General features: G+C 32.4%; 1 protein-coding gene across 1 annotated transcript; it reads right to left on the reverse strand.

Annotated features, from left to right (window-relative positions):
* Positions 1–11970: 11970 nt before the first annotated feature.
* LOC18604233 (beta-1,2-xylosyltransferase XYXT1-like) lies at positions 11971–14551 on the reverse strand. The gene is made up of 3 exons (XM_018117241.2): positions 14081–14551; positions 13447–13956; positions 11971–13303 (listed from the first exon to the last, which is right to left on the reverse strand). The coding sequence occupies exons 1-3, from the start codon at positions 14232–14234 to the stop codon at positions 12135–12137; spliced, it is 1833 nt and encodes a 610-aa protein (XP_017972730.2). The 5' UTR covers positions 14235–14551; the 3' UTR covers positions 11971–12134.
* Between the last annotated feature and the right edge of the window lie 4361 nt (positions 14552–18912).

An 18912-nucleotide genomic window follows, 5' to 3' on the forward strand; every position in this document is an offset into this window, starting at 1 on the left:
ATTTGGATTGCATGGAACGATATGGTGTTCAAGGGCAAAGAATGGGATGGCTGCCAAATCTTTGAACTCACCCAGGTTAGAGTTGCATGGTGGATGAATGCTAAATGACCTAATCTCAATCTTTCTATAGGAGATCTTGCTCGTTTTCCCAATGAAGGAAATATTCTAACCAAAACCAAGTGTGTCAAAAAGTTGAGGTTTGGACTTGACCCCAAGCAGAAGTTCTAAATTTCAATACTGATGGGGCATCGAAAGGCTGTCTTGGGGAATCGAGAATTGGTGGTATCTTATGTGATAAAAATGAAGACACACTTGCTTTTTTCTCTAAGCCAATTGAAGTTGCTCACGTAAGTAAAGCTGAACTTAATGCTGTGAAGGAGGTAGGTTTATTATTTGCAGTTTCAAGGTGGAACATAACTTACCCCTTGCTTTCAGAATGTGACCCCAATAACGTAGTTAAATGGATCAAAAAGTCGAATGAGGTGCCATGGAAATTAAGGCCACTTGTTATTCAAACTTTCAAACTTCTCAATACTGTATTGAGATGGGACATTAGGCATATCTTGCGATCTGTGAATGATGCAGTTGATAGCTTAGCAAAGGAAAAGGTGCTACGAACTCAAAGTTTACAATGGGTGATAGGTGTTGATAATGGAGAGAGTGATGCAGCCTACTTAAATCCTGCTAGTTGACATAACTATGTTTTTGTTCTGCTTCAGGTAATTTTTTGTGTTGCTCTTTTTGATTGCAGGGGTTAAAGTTTTCTTAAAAAACTCACTACGGTATAGGAGCTTGGGGAGCTTTAATTGTTGGCACAAGAAAAGCAATTTAGACAATCACAGATAGCAACTTGGATGTGTACAGGGTAGTTTCTCTTTTGTTTACTGTTAATGATCATTTCTGATGTTTAAAGGCTTTTTCTTTTTTGTTCTGCTCCTAGTTACCTCTATTTGGGTTTTGTCTAAGGTTGTGCTAACCTTATTGTTGGATTGGGGTGATGTAAATGTGTTGTTTTCAGGGCTCCTGAGGTGGCTAGGATCTATAGATTATGTTTTTTTTTTTTTATGTTTTTCTGCAGATGGCTATTGGTGGTTGAAGGTTGATTTCTTCCTAGTTTTGTAATCTTTTTGTTATCTCTTTTTTTGAATTGAAAGAAACCAGCTTTTTTTTAAAAAAAAATCTACTAAGCATGTCAACAATTTTTGGACAAAAAACAACAAAGTGTGACTTTAGTGACCTTCACCTTTCAAGGTGAAAAGACTGGTAGATGTAGACTAATTGAAGGGCACCTTAGGTATATCGAATTAGATGAAAGACATTAATGTAACAAATCTAGCAAACAAAATTTTAGTTTAAATTGAATAATAGAATGATAATTCTGGCAGACAAAATTTTATACATAAGAGTCAATTCAAATAATGAGGCTTTGAAAGATGGAAGCCACCGTGTGGAGTTTGGATTGTTTGAATGAACACATGCTTAATGAGCTTACAAATATATTGAATAACAAAGTGTTTATGGTAGATCGATTTGGAGATAAATAACTACTAGCTAAAGAATAAAGAGGAAAAGCTAAGGGCCTGGAAAGTTGAAATTTGAGCTTTTGAATTGAGTTGAGATGTATTGTGCATTGTGTCCTTTTGTCACGACCCGGAACTCCCCATCGGGCCCGTGACAACCACCGCGAGGCCTCGACATACATTCTTCACCCCGAATGCCGATTGAAACCCCGCAAGGCTTAGCATTAACTTCCGCATCTCCCCAGTGAGCAACAGTTATTAAATCTCGCATTTCAAAAAATCATAAGTCATTTTCAAATAAAAACAATAAAATATTATTTTCTGGCTCACAGGGGTATTTTCGTAATTTTTCGTCAAAAATCTCAAAACTTGCTAAAAATGTAGTAGGTAAGCAAAAAATATATATTTAATGATTTAAAAACAATTAAGTATCTAAAACGTTCATTTGAAAGCAAATTGTTGACAACTAGTACTATTCAAAAATAATAAATAAAATATTCTATTTTCTCATAAAATAAATTTTTATAGAAATATTCGTAAATAATTTTTCGCACATGAAAGTAAACTAAAAATTGTATGAATAGAAATACAGATAACCAAAATATAAGTTTTGATCTGCAATGACACGTGGGCTCCAATTGACCAAGAGGATGTAAGACTGTGAACTCTTACTTTCTATAATGCAGTTCCGAGCTTAGTTCTCGTCCTACTCGACTATCTACAAACTGTCCTGAGCCTGAAAAATGTATAGGAAGAAGGGGTGAGATTTTATAATCCCAGTGAGTAAACAGATACCATCTAAAGTATCTAAAGCCGAGTAAATGGAGACAATTAAAATAAGTCATCATACTGTAATTTCATTACCTTTCAGTTCATTTCAACCAAATAAAATCAATCCATATAAATCGAGTAATCAACTTGGCTTATGAATTTCTTAAAACTTTGGCTCGTGCCAAAACTCATACTCAGTGATACCTTGCGCAGGGCATCCAACCGAGTCCGCCAAGGCTGTTAAAATTTCATATACACTTAAAATATATTTTTAGTTTGAGAAAAATACAGTCGTTCCTTGGCGTTGGCTGAGTTCCCCTTCATGTGGTGGTTTAGCGTGAAGTGAACCCTAAGCTTTACCCCAAGAGATACCCTACGCGCCTCTCCGTTCGGGGTAATAATATAATGGAGTTTACCGTGCCCCTCTAATAGGCTGGTCCACGGAACCCCCTCTGCAGTAAATAATTAATATATACTCCACCAATTCAATAAAATTCATTCTAGCATGGCATGACAATTTATCACAATCTGGCCTCTCAAGGCTGAATACACAGTATAAATAATTTTGACACCAAAATCAGTTTAGCCATTCATGCTCATATATTGTCATAAGCCATTCAATTTAAAACCATAAATTTACAACACAAGCAGGCAATCTCCAATTACTCTATTTCCAAAACCAATATTCGATTTTTCAGAAAATTTATAAAATCACAATTTCTCTTAAAACATAGCAATTTACCATTTAAACCCATTTTCTATAAAAGCACACAATTGTATAAAACTACTATAGATAATTAAGACGATAATAAGTTTACTCACAGTATTAGGAGTAGAAATACTCCTATCTTTCGCCTTCGGGTGCAGTCTCTTACCCGAAACAATTGACTCACCACCTATCCATAATCCATGGCACAAAATTCAGTAAATTGTGTCAATTTATCATAAATTATTTCAGGCTCTTATCCATGCGTATGCACTAGATAGGATTTGAAATGTCTAGACAATCGCTTGATTGCGGTGTCCGACCTAACTCGCCTATACACAGTGTAAATTCCTAAAATCCCCAATTCGACTCCAATTCCATCCATTTCAATTTCAATTATCCAATTATATCCACAATACCTCAATGACTGTGAATTTCGTCCAATTAATCAGTCCGGACTATAAATTACGCTTTTACCCCTAGTGGGTAAAAATTTCAATTTATTGCACCGAAAATTCCCATTTAATTTTCAACCTCATAATTCATCATTTTTCCACCCAATTCTCTTAAAATAAAGTCAACCTCATCCTCACATACCATTGGCTAGATTCGGCTTAGAGAAATTCATGGAGAATATAAATATTTTTCGTGTTGTTTTACTCATAAACATGCTAAACAAACACTAAACACTAACATAGCTTAAAATCAAATTTATCTAGTAACTTTCTCTCTCTAAACCCATATGACCAGAATTGAAATCATCCTCAAATCACATGATTCAACCATGGAAAATGATGGGAAATGCATGGGAAAGGTAAAGCACAAGACAAATTTAAGAAATGTTACCTTTTTTTTCACTAGATTTTTGAATTTCCACCTATTTTCCCTTTAAAATTCTTAGCTAGGGTTTTATTTTCTCCTTTCTCTCTCTTGTTTCTTGCTTGGCAGAATGTTGAAGAAGAAGAATGGGTGGGCTGATTTTTTTTATGCCTTTTTATTGTTTAATGAATAATATTATTTTATTCATATTTTGAATATTTTATTAATTCAATTTTTTTTTGCCATCCACTTGTCCTACTTTTCCACCATGCATTCCCTTTGACTTATCCAAGTCTTAAGTGAAATTTTCAGATTTTTCCAAAGTTTTGGTGGAGCAAAATTTTTAAAATTACACTTTTGCCCTTAACTTTTCAAAAATTACATTTTTGCCCCAAATATTGAAAATTTTCCATAATGCATAATATTCACTCCTCATACTCATTTCACACTCCAAATAATTAAATTTGATCAAAATCCTTTCAAAAATTAAATTTTCGATTTCGGATGGCAAAATTACCATTTTACCCTTTTACTCCAAATTATACCGAAATTAAAATTTTTCACTTCTAAACTTCAAATCTTACTCCAATAAGTCAAATGGGGCCAAAAATCTTTTCTAAAAATTCTCATTTTGTCCCCAGGTGGTAAATAACCATTTTACCCTTGGATAGCGAAAATTCCAATTTGACTCCAAATTGATCTTCGAACTCCGAATCACCATATTAAACCATTCTGGGACTTTAAAATTCTTAATTTCATCATGAATTCTCTACTTGATCTAGTTTAAGGCTTAAATCAACTTTGTTGTACTTTTAGGTACAATACCGACTTTTGTAAATTTTTTTCGGGACTCTCTTAGCATGCAAACATGTTATCCATCACATGTATGTCATGAAAAATATTTTTATAGAGTCGGGCTTGTCATCTTCTCCCCCACTTGGATCAACCATATGATCCTTTTTCATGACTGATTTCGACATTCGGCTAAATATTAATATTTAAAAAATTTTATCTGTCTCCTTGGTACCTGAAATACCTTATTATGCCTCACTTGACTTCTGAATTGCCTTTTATCTCACAAATTGTCCTCTGATAAAATTATTATTATTTTATTGTTATTTTCTCACTTGCGAAATATTTTATCCTAAACTACTCATTTCGTCTCTTATCACTTTTAAACATTTTAATTGATCTCAATTTGCATTCGCTCAACTTTATTTATCACCATATCAAAGTATGGGGTATTTCACCTTTTGTGCTTGATGTCATGGCTGTGTTTCCAACTTGAAAGACATGTTTGTTAGGTAGAGGAGAATTCTTATTTATAAGCCTAAGACTCACCTCATCTTTTACTGATGTGGGATCCTTTACCTTTTGCCCCACCCAATTGTACGTGCAACCCATAGAGGAGAAAGATCTTACTTTGGTTCGAGTTTACCTCGAGCCTAGTATATTTGGGGGGGCTTCCACATTCGTGAATGTTAAATCACAAAATTGAAAAAATAAGAAAATAACTTCAAGGCATGTATCAATGCCACTGTCCTTAAAGTTTTATTCCCCCCCCCCGCATAGTATGCAAAAAGGTTGTAGGCGATAAATCTCGAGAATACAATGAAGCCCAGTGATTGCTTGCATTTTCACATTGATGAAATCAATCCATTAAGCATCCATTGGTGCATGCCAAGATTATCTAACTACTATAAGATTTTTCTACAATAAAATGATGTAGAAGAAATTTGGAGAATATTGAAAAAGGAAAGAGAGATTGTTGTTTTCTATATATCTTTTGTCTCAGAAGAAAGTTCATTTATAGGTAAAGTGACTATCCCCAATAGACACAATTGTGTCTGTTTCAAATAAACACACTATCTATTTCCAATAGTCATAATTGTTGGTTTTTCAACAAACATGATTATTGGTTTTCAAATAGACATAAATGTTTGTTTCTAATAGTCACAATTATTGATTAGCACTTCTGCTATCAATTAAAAATTATTATTTAATTACCTGCACCAGCACATATGCTAAGTGCCATTATAATATATTAATTAAATAGTATTAATTTAATTAATTGAAGATCAACAAGGCCTGAAAAACTCATCTATGATCCATCTTACACTCTAGTCCACTTTAGTCCAATCATTATCTTTTTTATTTAAAGGAATTTTTTTCCTATGTGCAATACACTCATTATTGTTAAAAATGTCTAATAGTGAAGAGTTGGGCTACTCTAATACCATTTGACATGGCTTATATTTTTAATCCAGAAGACATACCTATTAGGTGGAAAAAGTCTTTTATTTATAAGCCCAAAACCCACTTCTTCTCTTACTAATTTGGAATTTGTGACACTTGACACCTTCTATTTATAAGCAAGTCTCTTAACAATTATTTCCTTATTTCTCCTTACAAATTCAGCACCTAACCCTTCAAAATAGCAACAACTATCAACTTTCTAATCCTTAGTTAATTTTTAGGCCATGTGTACTTGGTCTTCCCTTGCTAATAGCAATAGAAATTGCTTGCTAGACTTTCACACATCCACCAACTAGATGCTAATCTTTATGTACTATCAGAGTCCCTCTTTTTCTTGGAATTTTTTTTCTCAGTACACATAGTTCCTAGGCATCCGAGATTCTTCATAAGCCATATTTCTACCACTTTTTTGATTTGTACTAGTACAATTATTCAGCTTACTCAATCTCTTCGAAGCCTTATATTAAAGACTCTCCTACCACATGCCAATCATCGACTGGTTAGTTAAAAATATGGTGTAAATACCTCCATTAACTTCTTGCAATAAGTTTTTGATGAGAAATTTGAGCCAAGATGAAGATTGTGAGAAATTGTGACTCAAATACCAAAAGATTTGAATTTTAATTGGTTGAAAGACATTGCTTGGTAATTAAGTTTACTTGGTAAACCTACAACTCTATTACTTACATTTTGGCATAATATTCAACAATGTCTTTAAACTATTTAAGAAAATTCAAATAAGTTTTTATATTTTTATTATGTTCAATCAAGCCTTTTTTTTTTTTATTTTGAACTAAATAAGCTCTTATACTTTTATTTTTAAGTCAAATAAGCACTTATGACTAATGATTAACTTAGTTAAAATGGTCATTGTCATTCTTTGTCACGTGGCACTGATGTGGCATGCTAACATATCATAATTGATGATAATGTATCTGCTGAGATATCATAATTGATGATGACGTGACATGTTAATTTGGCATGATAATATGTCCATGAGTCATTTTTGACCGTTTACATCATGTTTACGTCAGTATCATGTGAATATAAATGACAAGTGACATTTTGATTAATAAAAATTAGTCAATCATTAGTTATAAAAACTTATTTAACCTAAAATAAAAATATAAAAATTTAATTGAACTTAATAAAAAAAAAAAACTTTATTTGAATTTTTTTCAATAGTTGAGAGACTTGCGTTATACTTTACATTTTTCTCTCATCTATGGATGTAGAGAAGTTTAAATATCGAAACATGCTAAATTCTTGTCCTTTGCATGTGTAATTTCTTTTTTGATTACATTTCTATTGATTAGATGCTAATTTATTAGACGTTTGTTATAACAACTAGTATTTAGATTCACGAAATATATGTTATCCTAATTAAGTTACGAACGGTTTCTTGGATTTCCTTCATTCTTACAATGGCGAATTATGACCCTTTCATGTTTATGAAGCCCTGCTCATTTGTCACAGAAAACCTTTTATATGCTCACACAAATAAAGCAAATAACTATACTAAATCATAAAGACTTTTCATGACTTGCTATTTTTTAATTAAGCTTCAAGGAGATAATATTAAAAATTATTGGTTGACACTTGTTTTCGTAATTATTATTTAATTACCTGCACTTGAACTTACACAAGTGTCATTATAATATATTAATTATCATTAATTTAATTAATTTCAAAACTCATCAAGACTTGGAAAGCCCATCTATGGTCCATTTCGCACTTCAACTTACTTTAGTCCAATTATTAAGGACTCATTCTCTTCTTTATTTAAAGGACTTTTTTTGGCATGATATCCAAAAAACCCCCTAAACTATTCATGAAAATTCAAATAAACTTTTACATTTTTATTACGTTCAATAAAGCCATTGTATTTTTATTTTGAACCAAATGCGTTTTTATATTTTTGTTTTGAGTCAAATAAGTCTTTATAACTAATGATTGACTTAATAAAAATGTCATTTATCATTTAATGTCATGTGGCGCTAACGTGACATGTTAACATATCATAATTGCTGATGATGTAGTATGTTGACATATTATAATTGACAATTACGTGACATACTAATTTGACATGATAATATGATCATGTAACATTTTTCACTCTTTATATTAATATCATGTCAATGCCATGTGGATATAAAATTACAGGTAATATTTTGACTAATGATAATTAGTCAATCATTAGTCATAAGGGCTTATTTGATCTTAAATAAAAGTATAAGGGTTTGATTGAACGCAATAAAAGAATAAAAACTTAATTGAATTATTTTGAATAGTTTAAAAGCTTATTTGAGCATTATACCTTTTTTTTCCAATGTGGAATTGTGCTCCACACTCATTATTTGTTGAAAATATCTATCATTGAAGAGTTGGGTATGTTTTGATATCATTTGTCATGAATTCATATTTTCGACTCAAAAGATATGCTCGCTAAATGGAGAAAGTCTTTTGTTTATAAGCCTAAAACCCACTCCATCTCTTACTAATTTGACATTCATAAGATTTAGTACCTTCTATTGATAGGCAAATCTCTTAATAATTATTTCCCTATTTTTCCTTAAAATTCAGCAACTAACCCTTCAAAATAGAAACAACTATAAAGTTTTCCAATCCTTAATTGATTTTTAGGCCATGTTATCCTAATTAAGTTTCAAAAGGTTCCTTGGATTTCTTTTATTCTTATAATGGTGAATTATGACCTTTTCATGATTATGAATCCCTCCCCATTTGTCACATAAAACCTTTTATATGCTCACACAAATAAAGCAAATAACTAGACTAAATCATGAAGACTTTTCATGTCACGACCCGAAACTCACATCGGGCCCGTAACAACCGTCGCGACGTCCCGATAGGCACTCATTACCCCGAATGCCGATCAAAACCCCGCAAAGGTTAACATCAGCTTCCACATCTCCCCGGTGAGCGACAGTTATTAAATCTTGCATTTCAAGAAATCATAAGTCGTTTCCAAATCAAAACAATAAAATATTATTTTTTAGCTCACAGGGGTATTTTCGTCATTTTTTTTGAAAATACTGAAACCCGTCAAAAACATGGTGTAAAAGCTAAATATGTTCATACATACTCTAAATCAGATAACTGAAGTATAAAATTACTTTTACAGTGACATGTGGGCCCTCAACTGACCAAGAAAGTGTAGGGCTACGAACCCTTACTTTCTAGGATGCAACTCCGAGATTCATTCTCGTCTTGATCAACTATCAACAAACTATCTTGAGCCTGAAAAATGGATAGGAAGAGGGGTGAGATTACATAATCCCAGTGAGTAAACAATTACCATCAAAAGCATTTAAAGCCGAGTAGATGGAGACAATATAAAAACGTTATATTTCAATAATGTTCATAACGCAAAATTTGTTTCAATCTATACCAAACAATTTCTTTTCGTCAAAATTTCCCAGCTTAAGAATTTCTTAAACTTGGCCCCTGCTAGAATCACTCTTGCGAGTACCTTCGTCAAGGTATCCCACTAAGACCGTCAAGACTGTTAAATGTCTCATACCCATAAACATGTTTTCACATTTGATACACAACCGTTTTTTGGCGTTGGCTGAGTCTCACTCTCACGTGGTGGCCCGAACGTGAGGTGCACTCAAATCTTACCTCAGGAGATACTTCATCCAACATCTCCCCTTGGAGGTAAATATATAATTGGGTTACCGTGCCCCTCTCATAGGCAGTCCACGGAAACCCCCACCACTGCAGTGACCGTGTAATATACCACCATACCCATAAAATTTTCAGTAGCATAATATGGCGAATAAAATTTAACCCAGTCTACTGAGATCAATCCAAAACTGTTCATATATTTCATGCCAATCCCAAAAATTTAGCCATCATACTACCATAGTGTCATAAGCCACAATTTCAATAACATATAAAATCATAAATTTCAACACAGTCTCCATATACTCAATTTTCCTAAAACAATATTTGATTTCAAAACCAGTATAAATCTCATTTTTATTAAAAAAAATATTTTAATTGGAAAACATAATATTTTATAATTTAAGCTCATCATTCAATAAAAGTATCAAACAAGTATAATTACTCTAGATATTTAAGACGATAAATTATCCACTCACAATTCTAGGAGTCGATGTACTCCTAATCTCAATCTTCAAGTATAATCTCTATACTTTTACTAGTGTAATTTGCTCACCACCTATCCACAATGTACAATACATAATTCACCACATTAATGCTTGACCATCATAAAATCAAATCAGGCTCAGTGTATATGCATGATATGATATGCAACTTATCCGACTGCAGTTTAAATGCGGTGCTGACCTAATTCGGCCTATTATCCGATTAAATGACAATTGTGTCCAATTTGGCACCAAATTGCTCCATTTCATTTCTAATATTTCAATTCTCTAAATACAATTCCAATAACACCAATTTCAACATCAAAATCCTCCCATTTCTTCATAAAAAAATTCGGCCATTACAGTGCACTAACACCGTGATTTTTCCTACTTAATTTTCTCACCATTATTTATCATTTTCTAAGCCATTTCTCTTGAAATAATAACAATCCATCACCCACACACATCAAGGAAGATTCGGCCAATGAAGATTCATGGGAAAAATGGATTCTTTTCTTATTGTTTTGCTTCTAAATATGCTAAACTAACCTTAATCACTAACATAACTTAAAATCAAACAATTCCAACTTCATTCTCTCTTCATACCCATTTTGACCAGCCATGAATTCACCATGAAAACATGTAATTTAACCATGAAAAATAAGGAGAAATGCTTAAGGAAAATAGATTTCAAGTTTAAATTGAAAAATCCTACCTTTTTCACTTGTTTTCCTTGATTTTCCACACTTTTTCTCTTGAAATCCTCCACCTAGGTTTTGTTCTTGTTTTTCCTTTGTTTCCTTTTGTCTTGGCCGAATATGGAGAAGAAGAATGGGCTGATTTATGCTGATTTTTAAGTTAAATAATAAAATATCCTAAGCTTGACACATGGCATGTTTCCATTGGTCTATTTTTAAAACTTTAAAAATTTTAAACCTTTTTATCTCCACCACATGATTAGTCAAAGGTCAAAATGAAGACAAGGGAAGACCATGTGCTGGATAAATGTCCTGGTGGTGGAAAATTACAATTTTACCCTTGTGGTGGTAAAATTACCATTTTACCCTTATACTCCAAATTATATTGAAAATTAAAATTTTTCACTTCTAAACCTCAAATCATACTCAAATACTCAAATCATACTCCAAAAAGTCAAATGGGGCCAAAAAAATCTTTTTTAAAATTTTTATTTTGTCCCCAAGTGGCAAATGACCATTTTACCCCTAGATGGTGAAAATTTTGGTTTGACTCCAAATTGATTCTCGAACTCCGAATCACCATTTTGAGTCATCCCTGGATTGTGAAACTCTTAATTTCACCTTAAAATTTCTATTTGAACTAGTTCGAGGCTTAATAGACTTAATGGTACCATTAGGGGCAATATCGTCTTTTAACGGTTTCTCGAATTTGCTAAATATGCAAACATTCTATTGAGCATGTAAATGATGTCATAATTATTTTATAGGATAGGGTTTGACATTTCACAATTTGCTATTATTTAATTAAGCTTCAAGGAGATAATCAATTTCTAATAAATAATCTATTTGCAAAGGAGATAATCAATTTCAAGGAAAGTCTTTGTGTTCACCAACCACATGCATTAGGTTTTACGTGTTCTTCAATGCATTAGTTAAGTCACTAATTTCCATCTCCTAGCTGTCTTCACCTATACTGGAATTAGTAGAGGACAAATGTATGCTCTAGATAGGAAGATATGTATTAGCAGATCCTGTGGAAATAAATTATTATATTAAAAACAAAAAAATACTTATATTTGACTGAAGTGCACTGTAGCCTTAATACATAAATGTCTCTACAATTCTTTAATCACAAAAAAGGATTTAGTCCCACCGACGGTCGAACTAAAATTGAGAAATGAAAGGTAAAACAGATGAAGATTGAAGAAAATAAATTTAGGAAAAACTACAATATTTACTGATGTAAAAGCTCAAGAGCTTTTAACAACGTGGGCCTAAACCTATTCACATCAAGGTGGACATTCTGTTTCTCCAAATACACTGACTTGAATGCATACCAACCTTGTTTCTCAATGGAAGCTGGATTGCTCAACACCTCATGTTGTGGTGGATATTGTTGTATCAGAGTACTCTCTTCTGTTTTAATCTTGTATTCTAAGTACCTTAAGTTCATGTACTTTGAGGGCTCTCCAAAGTCGGTTCTGGCCAGCCATTCGAACCCTCCAATGGGAACAACTTGAATTAATATTGCATTCTCAGGAAGAAAAACCATGTTGGTTAGCCCAGCTCCGTGAACCCCCATCATAACATCACAAGAATTCACAATTTCTGCAAATCTTGCTACGTTCGAGTCTGCCTCCGCAACAACTACTTTGAAGCCTAACCTTCTTGCCATTTTAGCAATGTCATTCGTGTTTGTAAATGCTCGGGTTCTCTTTCTTGAAAGAATGAGAAGCCGAGGTCTCTTCCCACCATTATCCTTCATCTTGATGGCCGTGCCTTTCTTCAAGGAATAAGCACTTCTCAGAAACTGCCTGAATTTTTTCATGGAATAAGGTGATTTTGAAGGGTCAATACTCAGCTCTTTAGGATAACGCTTCAGGCCAACGGTCACAGTTGTGAAACAATGAACGTTTTCTTCTTTATCAATGTCGATCAACTCGTATCTAGACAGAGTTCGTAGTACATTTTGGAACTTGTTAATCCACCATGGATTTCTGTCAGTAATAAGAAACTTCACTTCTCCATCAAACTGTCGAGAAGTTAAATATAGAGGAATAACGATGTCGGTGTAGTCATGGAAATTGTTTCCAGCATATCCCCCAAGGGAAAAAATGATGGCTGGAACTCTGTGATTTTGATTGCATTGAGGTACTGCATAGCCATCCACCCCTGATTTTACAGACCATTTCGTTACACGATTCAACGCCTCTTCATCTCCCTTTCGAGCATAAGGACTGATAATCCACGAGCTGTTTTCTACCAAGATACCTGCAGCTTGAGATGAATCAGCCATGAAAACTGTGGAAGATTTTCCATCGATCCTTATATCTCCATTCATTTCACAATATTCTGTTCTTCCTTCTAGATTGCAAATTGGCTTCATTTTCTCTGGTACAACATCTGGATATTAAAAAATCAACGTCAAAATGACAAATATTAACAAAGAAATATACTCGCAAGGAACCAAGATAAGTAGCCAACTCTAGTTAGCTTGTTCCAACTGTCTTAACTTGTTCTCTAAAAGACATGGACTGAACGCTCACCCCTGACTTGCTGAGAGCTGTTTCTGCTGTTGATCTCTAGCGTCTCAGAGCTGCTGCTCTTAACCACTGGCACTGACATATTGGAGCTGACTAAATCGTTGGTCGTTGTCAAATTAGAAGAGCTGCTCATCCTGTCATCATCAGCAGCTGGCAGTGGCGTATTGTAGCTGATTATGTCGTTTCTCATTGTTGCATTAGTGCTAAGAGTATAGTTCATCTCTTGGGTCTTTGAGCTGCTGATTGTCTCATTAACCACTGGCAGTGGCATGTTATTAAAGCTAACCATGTCATTGCTTATTGTTTCATTAGAGGTGCTCGTATCATTGTCCACCACCATCTCAATCTGAGGGCTGCTTGTTTGATTGACGATTATTCTCAGGAAACTGCTTTTATCATTACTCATTAACTCTTTAGAGCCGCTTGCATCGTTGGCCCATAACTTCTGAGAGCTTGCTGAATCCGTTATCCTTAGCATTTTGAGACCGGCATCCATGGACAGCCTCATATTTACTGCAAAAGAAATGGTAGATGGTTAACTAAATAAGGTGACAGGACTTAATCTAAATGTTGTGGAGTCAGAGCCCTTTAAGTTGAACCAAGTTAACGCAGAAAGTGAAAAAGATGGGGTACTTACGAACTGGTAGAGGACCTAAGTAAGGCTTGAAGACGGTGCAGAAGCTCAATGCAATGAGCAAACAACCAAGAAACGCTCCATAACTTAACTTCTTTTGATCATAACGGCTAAAGCTTCTTGCAAATATTGTATCATACATCATTTTCTCACCCATTTTTTCGCCCACTCTCAAGAAATTACATGCATTGAAACGTCATGTATTAAAGTGCCATTTTGTACAGCATAAAAGCTCTAGCTTTGATAGAAGGATACGAAAACGCAAGGAAGCCAAGATTATAGTAGTTTTAAATGTGAAGAGTTGAAACGCTTTCCTTGAAGTAGCGTGAGACATTTCAACAGACCGCGAATCAAGGTTTTAGGATACTATATTTTGCAGGACAATTGGAGGAGGTTGGGGAGGATTTTTCCTGGAATTATTGCTCCCCACGATTTTGTCTGTAGTTCTATAGCTGATTTTCTAAATTCATGGAAGGCTTTCGACGAGGACCTTGCGGTTGACTGTTGAGACAAACGCATATCACAATCATTGGTTTTGTTGATTTTGATTTGATTACAATCAATAGCCGGCTATGGAGTCCACCTTCGAAAGGTATAAACCAACTAAAAGTTGATCAAAATCTTATTCTATTTGGAAAAGCGTGCATTGATATGCAATCTATTATTTATTATTACCATGGCATCTTCAATGATCCTCCTTTTCTAGGTTTCACTGAAACTATGAATTTGAAATACATAAAATGAAAATTAGTAATTTCTCTAACTCAAATTAAATGTACATATGTTTACTGGATAGTAATTTTTAAAATTAATTAAGGGTATTTTTATCTAATAATTTTTTAGCCTATTTTAGTAGAGTCGAAATAGCCATTATCAAAATGGGGAACCGGTTTTGGTTATTTTAATCTCTCCTAGAATGATTATTCGGTGAACCAGACATGATTTTAGTAGGGGATAAGCCATTCTTCCCAACCGAAGATGCCATCAGGAGAGTGTTAAGACCAGGTAACCGGTAACACACGTTGTGTTTTGTAGATTGAGACATGTTAACAATCTTTGTCTCCATGGTCATGGTGGGAAGCATGATGCGGGTAGGAGTAGAAGAAGCTTGTATATTTTAATTTGCTGTCTCTTGTTGAAGAATACGTGTGTTCCATTGATATAAAATATTTTGTTCAAAGTTTTAGATGACAATAGAAAACCAAGAGTTGTTAAGGGATTGTTTTCACAATAATACAACCACCCCTGATTACACCTCCCTAATTGGAAAAAAATATCATTATTTTATTTTCTGATTGTTTGCTCTGATTCTCTCCCTCTATATTTTATAATATAAACTAGCTAGCATCATAGCTTCATGACAAGAAATGCAATGTCTTGAGAATAATGTTAACAATTGAAGTTATAAAAATAAAATTAAAAATTTCATGAAAGAAATTTACTATTTGAATGAAAAAGAAAGTTTGAAATGATTTGGTCATCAACAAGAAATTAAATGAATACGTTTGAAGTTGGAGGGTTGGAAAGGTGATGGTTGTAATATAAGGAGAAATTAGTTTAAATCACAAAAAATGAAGGTGTAGTTTTAAAAAAAAAAATTAAGAGAAAGAGAATTTGAATCTTGTTCTTTAATAAAAAAAAATCATATATCAATCAATGAGTCATATGGTCGAGTGCAAATGAAGGTACAGTTTGATATCGCTTTGGTTCTCTACTTTCTTGTTTTCAATACTAATAAAAAGTCTATTTCGTAACATGTTTTTTGTTTTCAATTTCCAAAAAAAAAATTTAAAATTATTGAAAGTAAGAATTTTTTACTTTCATTATTTTTGGAAATAATGCATGTTTTCTTTTTTTGGCATTGTTCATAAGTATAAAATTTTTATCATTAGTAATGTTGCTTTTCTCTCCTTCCTTCCTCTTCTTCTTGGTGCAATATATGAATTTGAAGGCGATCACAAGCTTTTGCCAAGAAAATACTAAAAGGTTCTCACATTAAAGTAACTAAGTCATGACCAAACTAATTTGACCATATTAAACTATATTTATTAGTCAACATTAGGCAGCAAACAGGGGCGGAGGGTTGTGTTGTGGCCCCCCAAAATTTTTAAAATATTTTATATATTATATATTTAAAACATTAATTCATATCAGATTTTTTTTTAAAAGTAACATTAGTTCATATCAAATAAGGAAAATATTTAACTTCAAAAAAATTTTAAATATTTTATTTATTATATATTTAAAAAATTAATTAATACAATCATTATGAGAATAGATAAGGAAAATATTTAATCTTCAAAATTTTTAAAATATTTTATATATTATATATTTAAAACATTAATTCATATCATTATTATGAGAATACAAATTGTGCAAGAGATTAACAAAAATAAAAAAGTCAAGAAATTATTATTGATTGATAGATTAATTTGTCATGTTTTGACTCTTCCGGTTTTTACAGCAACTACAGAGTTCGTCATTTCATAATATAAATTGTGAAAATAAGATTCCAGAACAAACTCGATAATGAATTTCTTACGTTTTAAATCTCTCATTTCTTTAATAAGAAAAATTTTACTTATTTATTATTATAAATTTTGAATTATTTCTTCAAAAATTACTATGAAGTAAATTTAATAATTAAAAATAAAAATTCTTTTAAGAAAATTATAGAAAATAAAATCGTAACTAGTTAAATATGAACAAATATTTCAAACTTAATATAAATTACAGCATAATTATTGCATATAGATTAAACTAATATAATGTATACTAACATTATTCAGAAAGTTAATTTTTTATTTTTAATTCTTTAAAAATGTTATTGACTTTTGTTTTTTGAAAACAATTAAGTAAAAGCATAATGTAATTAATAAAACAATGCATAGATATTTTCTTATTGCGGTTGCAAATTGCAAATGCGAATCATTGTGGATGGCAAGCAGCTGCCAAATTCCTTATGTAGAGTTACTGCTAATGGCCCCAATTCAAAGAATCAAAGTTGGTACAAGTTAATATTTTTTGTGCCAATGCCATTCAAATTTGGACTAACTCTCTAAAGCAAAGAGTGAAAGTCAATTTGTAGTTGTAGCAATCAATTACCTACGCTTGTTAGTTGTTATTACATCCTTAACAAGATGATTATGACTTGTTGCACTAGCTATAATCTTGTTACATATATACCTCTTGTTCAAGTTTCAATCTGATTTTAGTTTTAAGATTAATTTGAAGTTTAGTACTTGCCTCCATTTAGTTTATTTCATCATCGTTGGGTGCATCTATCCTGAATTTTGTTACCTCAAAGAATCAAAAATTTATTATTAAATATTTTACTTATTATAATGCAGCCTAAAAGAGGCCCACTTTCCAGTAGTTTTGGTTTCCATGCTTTTATTTTATAAAAATAATTATTTTACTTACAACTTTCCATTTGGGCACTAATTAAAAGATGGCAAATAAGGACAGATTAAAGAACAAATTGGGCTTACCTCATTCAAATACATTCTAATGGATTCTTATTGCCTGCCTATATTAATAAATTATTCAATGCTTACCCATTTGTCGTAATTAAGAACCACTTGTAACTAATATATATTAACCTCGTATCACGTGCTATAATTTGAATAGAAGATTTCAATTTTTCTTAAGGAAACACATAACACATTATATGGGTTTGAAGTCTATTGGAGGATTTTTTATTTCCATTCTCATACACATAATTACGGGGATTATTCTTTTATGAAATCTTTTCTTATTAACTTTTTACTTTACTTGCACTTTAAGAAAAGTTAAGATTAGAATATTTCCTTTTATACTATTTACTTTGCTTGCACTCTAAGCAAGCCTTGTGTGTATGTGTGAGTGTGTGTGTGTGTGTCTTTAAGACTTCATCTTGTTAATGAAAAGTAAGGTTTTCTGATTCCATTCCATGATCAAAATAATGAGTCATTAAGTCCTCATGAGTAAATTCTAAGCCATTGTCCGTTTGTAAATCTTAACTCGTAAGTTAAACTATGTATAAACCCAATTAAAAACTTACAATAAATGCATTATGGTTTTTGACTTGTATTTCATGAAGAAGACTCATGTTGCTCGATTGAAATCATCCATTATGGTTAGAAAATAGTGAGATCTAGAGAGTGATTTTGTTTTGTTTAAGTCCCAAATATCACAGTGTACTAGGTCAAAGGGATGCATTGTCTAATTTGTACTAATGGGAAAATATAATCATGTTTGTTTTGCATTACAACGAGTATCACAAAATAAAGTCTTCTTGCAATAAAAAGAAATAGATAAATTAGGAACCAGAGGAATGTGATTTACTAGTAGATGACCTAAACGTCGATGCCATAAACTTGCATTAATTGAATCGTTGGCTATTAATGCCTTCTCCCCTCTCATTGGCTCTAAATAATAAAGACCATTCCACTCTCTACTGTGAAATCCCACCCTTGATGTATAATGTTCAATAAGAAATCCTTAATTGAGCAAGTAATTGACATACTTTAAGCATTTGAAACTAAATTTTTAAGCTTTAAAAATTCATGTTTTGATGTCGAGATATGATTTACAAAGTTTAGGATTGAAAGGAGTTTAAATGGACACGGTTTTAAGTCTATTTTTGCGTATTGGATTCTATCTATAGATAGACATTCTTCGTTTGAATCTAAAAATATAGATATTCATCATCTATCTATAGACAAGCCTATCTATCAATAGATGTGTGACATCTATCAATAGATAGAAACCCGAGAGCTTTTTAAAATATTTTGGAGTCTATCTATTGATAGATGGCTCCCATTTATTGATAGATGATACCAATTTTTGAAAAA

Source organism: Theobroma cacao, chromosome 3 (assembly GCF_053813885.1).
Source record: "Theobroma cacao isolate CCN51 chromosome 3, ASM5381388v1, whole genome shotgun sequence".
Classification (NCBI taxonomy): domain Eukaryota; kingdom Viridiplantae; phylum Streptophyta; class Magnoliopsida; order Malvales; family Malvaceae; genus Theobroma; species Theobroma cacao.